This window comes from Abrus precatorius, unplaced genomic scaffold, assembly GCF_003935025.1.
Source record: "Abrus precatorius isolate BTA unplaced genomic scaffold, Abrus_2018 Scaffold7, whole genome shotgun sequence".
Taxonomy (NCBI): Eukaryota; Viridiplantae; Streptophyta; class Magnoliopsida; order Fabales; family Fabaceae; genus Abrus; species Abrus precatorius.
This window is the reverse complement of record NW_020874417.1, coordinates 35,627,365-35,633,111: the sequence shown is the minus strand read 5'-3', so window position 1 is coordinate 35,633,111 and position 5,747 is coordinate 35,627,365. Positions and strand designations below refer to the sequence as shown.

The 5,747-nt window shown below is 35.9% G+C and overlaps 2 protein-coding genes across 3 annotated transcripts; one reads left to right on the top strand and one right to left on the bottom strand.

The window, feature by feature from the left end:
• Positions 1-1,750: 1,750 nt before the first annotated feature.
• LOC113873207 (zinc finger protein CONSTANS-LIKE 16-like) lies at positions 1,751-3,811 on the top strand. Of its 2 annotated transcripts, none has more exons than XM_027511239.1 (2): positions 1,751-2,920; positions 3,390-3,811. In XM_027511239.1, exons 1-2 carry the CDS (start codon positions 1,901-1,903, stop codon positions 3,639-3,641), a joined length of 1,272 nt encoding a protein of 423 aa, XP_027367040.1. In that variant the 5' UTR covers positions 1,751-1,900; the 3' UTR covers positions 3,642-3,811. The 2 variants fall into 2 exon arrangements, with proteins under 2 accessions (XP_027367040.1, XP_027367041.1); XM_027511240.1 differs by having other exon boundaries at positions 1,757-2,920; positions 3,346-3,712.
• A 313-nt stretch (positions 3,812-4,124) lies between these two features.
• On the bottom strand, positions 4,125-5,405 carry LOC113871903 (LOB domain-containing protein 40-like). The gene is made up of 2 exons (XM_027508994.1): positions 5,216-5,405; positions 4,125-4,603 (listed from the first exon to the last, which is right to left on the bottom strand). The coding sequence occupies exons 1-2, from the start codon at positions 5,403-5,405 to the stop codon at positions 4,125-4,127; spliced, it is 669 nt and encodes a 222-aa protein (XP_027364795.1).
• Positions 5,406-5,747: the final 342 nt, after the last annotated feature.

Below are 5,747 nucleotides of genomic sequence, written 5' to 3'. Positions count from 1 at the left end.
TTACTAAATAAATTATACGGATATTTTAAACGGCCACACTTTATTTATTACATACAGTTCACTCAGTAATAATAATAAAACATTATAATATCATGCTATAAGAGAACAAAATATGACACAGTTATAATAAAGCTCATCACTTTATATGTAAAAATTATTAATTTAATTTCTATGCATACATTTTTATTACATGATATATTTTTTTCCTAATTGTTAACATGAAATGATTTTAATCCTAAAACATGAATATTCAGAAGAGCGAGTAGATAAGATTTCACCAACCTAGGTCTTATCAAGTAATCAAATTCGCAATGGCTTGTAAGATGTCAACTTAATGCATCTTTTCTTGACCTAAGTTTATTGTCTATCCATAATGAAAATTTTACTCGTTTTATTCTTTACAAATCATATAATAATTATTATATTGACCATATTTTTTGCAATTTTTTTAATTTTCTTCCTATTTCCTAACTATAATTTAAACCAGCATAGTTAAATAACTATGTTCTGTTATAAATAACTGTTTTATAAAACAGAAAATATATAAATAAATAAATAAATTGTAGCCAAATGCTCTTTCGTAAAAGACAAAAATCATAAGTATTGTTTTTGTACGTTTTGGGCGAGTATTTCTCTAAAAATTAAAACTTTGTTAACTCCTTTCGAAATTAAAAATAAAAAATAAAAAATCGAGCTTTTCTTAAAATGAGGAAAAAAGGGTGTCTAATTGTGCACGTAAATAATCGATATCATCGCATAATCAGCTAATAATTAATGAATGGAATGCGCGTGTCATCTTAATTTGTCTGACTTCTCCCTAACTTGGGGAAAACTGGATTAGTGTCTACTCGAATGTGTCTTTCTATTGATGGATTACGTAGCCCTAATGGCCTAATCTACAATCATTGTGGTTGTTTCGAGAGAAATGGCAACGTGGATGTGACCAAATTTATCTTCCGGGGATAATTAATTGATTATAGGTGGCAAGGTGCCATTGGTTATGGTGTCAAGCAAAGTTGAAGCAGACATAATTGGTAAAAGAGCAGAAAAATGAATGGGATGGAAAGGGGAAATGGATGAAGGGGACCGCAGGACAAAAGTGAGTGACTACTATTCAGGATCCATCGAATAGGGTAATCCAATGATTTTGGTTTTTTAGTTTTAAATTAAAACTTATTTTAAATTTGTGTATTTATATTAAAATATTGTATAATTGTACTGAAATTACATATTAAAAATTATTTAAATAAAAAATATTTTTATTTTTTACATATTTTTTATTTAAAATTATTTAATCGAATAATTTTAAATTTTTTTATATATAACAAAACTAATATATTTTAATCAATTCAAATTATTTTTTCTCAAACAAAACCGAGCCGTAGACATCCTTACTACTAGCCCAGGTATAACGCTGAAACCACACTAACTACCAAAAGGGTCTCCCTCAAAATTACTAGCAAGGAAAAGACGCGCACAGATAATTTTTCTCCTTTCCAATAAGGGATAAAAGGGCCATGCTCATCCACTGGACACATGGGTCACCACGCGAAATCCCTCTGAATAGAGACCCAGCCAATGAGAAGCAAGAGATTAGGATCAACTTTATAATCTCCACCAATCAAAATCAAGATAAGGCCTTCCCTTGTGGACCCCAGAGCTCAAACCTTTACCTTTCCAAGGCCCCAAAAGTGCATACCCAAACCATCCCTCGTTGTTAAATGGACTGCAAAAGCGTCTCTGGTGGGTCACGCTACCCCCCATTTATTTCCTCTCCCTTACCTTTTAGCTCCCAAAAGAATAGAGTAACTAACACATTGTGAGACCAAACCCATTGGCTTCAATTTTTGTTTTGGTCCAAATTCTAAAACAGGTTAGTATAGTGAGAGTAGTGTGTGTGATGAGTTCGGCTAAGAACGTGGCCAACGCGGTAGGTGGAAAAACCGCACGAGCATGTGATAGCTGCATAACAAAGCGAGCACGTTGGTACTGTGCTGCCGACGATGCTTTTCTCTGTCAAGCTTGTGACTCTTCCGTTCACTCCGCCAATCCATTGGCTCGAAGACACGAAAGAGTTCGCTTGAAAACGGCGTCGTTCAAGTCCGCTGAGGAACAACCCAATTGCGCTCCCTCGTGGCACACTAAGAAAGCTCGAACACCCAGACATGGGAAACACTCTCGTAACAACAACCACCACCACTTCCATTTGGTACCTGAAGTGGGCTCCGATGAAGTGAATTCCCATGAAGAGAACGAGGAACAGCTTCTGTACAGGGTCCCCATATTCGACCCCTTTGTGGGTGAGCTATGCAGTACTAGTCCTCCTTCTTCTGTGGCTGAAAGTGAGAGCAAAGGCACCAAAGGGAGCATGACCATGAGCCTGAGCAATGTTGTGTTGTTGGGTTGTGAGAATCACGAGATGGAAGGGTTGCATGGGTTGCTTCCTTCTGAGGTTGAGCTTGCTGAGTTTGCTGCTGACGTGGAGAGTTTATTGGGTAGGGGACTTGAAAACGAGTGTGTGGGGATGGAAGAGTTGGGGTTGGTTGATGCGAAAGAGGAGTGTTCGGTGGGTAGTGGGAAGGTGAAGGTGGAAGAGGAAGAGGGTCCGGCACAAGTGGCATCCAGAACCTGCAAGGTTGAGGCTGATGAGGTGGAGATGGTGGGAAGAGATCAGTCGTTTGAGTTTAGTTTTGATTATGACTCTCTTGAAACGTGTGAAGATGGAAAGGAGAAGGTTGGTGGTTTCGAATTGGGGAATGTCGATGGAGAATTGAAAGAGGAAGGTGAGGCAAAGAGGAAGAGGATTTCTTTGCAGCTTGATTATGATGCAGTGATCATTGCCTGGGCTAGCCATAAGTCTCCGTGGACCACAGGTCACAAACCAAATTTGGACCCTGACCAGTGTTGGCCTGAATGCATGGTATTTCCCTCTGTCCCTTGTATATATATATATATATATATATATATATGCATATATATATAGAGAGAGAGATGTTTCAATTATATTATAAATTATCACCCATCTGTTAGATTCGTTATCTGTCACTTTTGTTCTCTTTAAGTGACTGGATTATAGTTTAATATCCTTTCACGTTGTTCTTCTATCAGAATTGATTTATTTTTTTCCAGTAATTTGCACGTTAATTATCAAAATTGAAAGTCAATTATGTACTTGAATTTAGATTGGAAAATTACATTAAAAATATTTATTATATTGCACTTAAATTGACCTATTAGTTTACTGTCATGGCACGAGCATGGACTAAATTGATTATTTATCTGATTTTAAGCATTGGAGTGTGGGTGATTTTCAGTTGTGTGTTAAATTGAACTTTGAATGTTTAGGCGATGTTGTGTGACTGATGAAGCTGTGTGCTGTTGTTAACCAGGGAGCTTGTGGAACGGAACTTCATTATCCTTATGGTGAACTGGGTGGATTTGGGTGTCATCCAGTAATGATAGATGGAGGCAGAGAGGCAAGGGTGTCCAGATACAGAGAAAAGCGCCGAACGAGGTTGTTCTCGAAGAAAATAAGGTACGAGGTTAGGAAATTGAATGCAGAGAAGAGACCAAGAATGAAGGGGAGGTTTGTGAAGAGGGCTTCCTTTGCAGCACCAACATTTCCTTTGCTAAATAAATAAGACATTCCATTTACTGTTCTACCAGTGAATTTTTGTTAATATTTGCTAAATATTATATTTTACTATTTGATTTGGTTTTTTATTTTATTTTCGTATTTCTTTGTATATAACAATTTTGTTAAGTTAAATAAACGGTCAAACAGATCAAAGCTAATAAATCATCTTACGATCTATATCAAGAGCTGTACATGAATCAATCTACAACTTTTATGATTGTGGATTTATTTATTAAAAAATCACTAAAAACACAAAATGAAAGAAAATCGTTGTGTATACCTTCACTCCATTTAATGAAAGGGGTTCAAATTTATAATTTCTACGTGTTCCCATATATGTAATAAATTGATGGCAATCGCTATTAGACATCTTGTAGTAAGTTGGGAAGAGAATTTCCATCAAACTTGCACTCGAGAATTAATTCTTGAGCAACACAACTTGGTGAGTTTCTTTTTCACTACCTAATCAAAAGAACGAGAAACAAAATTAATAACGTCTTTTCTTGCCACTGGTTGTTTCGCAATTGAAGCCAAGAGTCAGTTCCAAGTCCAACGCCGTTCGATTCGGCTCGTCCTGGCTCACCAGCGAAGCCTCCACGCTTTCCACGCTCTCCCTCTCCCAAGCCGGTTTCCACAACCAAGCTGAGTCCGCTGAACCCACTCGCGGTTTGGGTTTCGTAACTTGCCCGACCCTCTTCAACCCGGTTCTCCCTCTCACGTAGTCCACGTTGATCCCTCTTGCCACGTGGCCTGTATCACAGGCTGGGGGAACATGATCACTTCCACCAAGTGTCCCTGCTGTCACCCAATCAAAAGCTGCCACGCCATTGATTTTGGTCCCAGTCAGCACGGCGTCAACTGCAGCTTCGCATTGGGCCCACTCCCCTGTCCAGAACAAACCCAACGACCCATATGTGGGATTCACTAATCTCCCACAGGCCTCGTACAACAGCGACTTGAATACAGCTGAAAAATGGAAAAGAAAAAAAAATAGAGCACTGGTTAGATTTCTTTATTAATTTTTAAATGCAATTAAATTCTTATTATTTGATGTAATAAAAAAAGTTAAAATTTATTGACACTAAAATATTAAATTTTAACACTTAACCATTTTTAATAATATTTTATAAAATGTGAAATTAATCGATTTAATTATTAATTTAAAGATTTTCTCTCAAATAGATTAAATTTATAAAATTTTGTTAAAAATAAAATTAATAAGTATTTTATTTTTTATTTTATTTAATAAACCTTATAAAATTTGATATGAATATTCTAAAAAATAATATAAAGTGATTTAATAATTAAACTAATTAATTTATATTTTACTAAGAAATTATTAAAAAGTATAAATGAAAAATTAAAAATTTGTAATATACAATTTATGGAGAATTTACGAAGATTTAAGGATGATGATGGAAGGACAAGTATAAATCTAAAAAAAAATTATTCAATTAATTATAAATAAATTATAATTTATTATTTCACTAATTATAAATTTATATTAAATGAAAGGTTAAAATTAACTTTTACTGTAAGAAGATTCATATATATTTATTATATTATATAGTATAGGACCTGGGGCATGGTGTTGGGAAGCAGCGTTGATAAGGTTGAGTAAGGCAGTGCGACCATAGAATTTGGCAAGGAAGAGGGTGGCGTTGGCTTGTGACTCAGGGGAGTTAATCCACTCAAGGCATGGCCTTATGATGCACTTCTCACTGCAACCTTTGCGGAGTATGCGGCACCCATTGCAGCTCAGTTTCATGGCTTTCTCTCAACTGTGTACGGTATAATTGTACGGATGGGCGTTGGGTATTTATTAGGATGATAGCACATGAAAAATACATTGATTGGTGGGATTGGTATTATAATCTGTAATATGATATTGGGCTGATTTAAATTAATATGTGTGTATATGATCGGATGTGGTTTGGTGAAAAGGATTTGGCTGTATTGGATTTGATGATGCATGCAGAGGTGAATTACAAGGTGAGGTAGGTGGGATATGGGAAAGAAAATGTGTTGGGGAAACAGTTATAGGATTGTGGGCACAAGCGTGTGTAAATAATAATAAACAACACCGGAGCTCCCTAAAATGGGGAAATAT

Coding starts and splice junctions, on each gene's coding strand:
- LOC113871903 (XM_027508994.1), bottom strand. CDS start 5,405: ATGAAACTGAGCTGCAATGGGTGCCGCATACTCCGCAAAGGTTGCAGT. Junction 4,604..5,215: donor TTCCCAACACCATGCCCCAG/GTCCTATACTAT, acceptor TCCATTTTTCAG/CTGTATTCAAGTCGCTGTTG.
- LOC113873207 (XM_027511239.1), top strand. CDS start 1,901: ATGAGTTCGGCTAAGAACGTGGCCAACGCGGTAGGTGGAAAAACCGCA. Junction 2,921..3,389: donor AGTGTTGGCCTGAATGCATG/GTATTTCCCTCT, acceptor GTTGTTAACCAG/GGAGCTTGTGGAACGGAACT.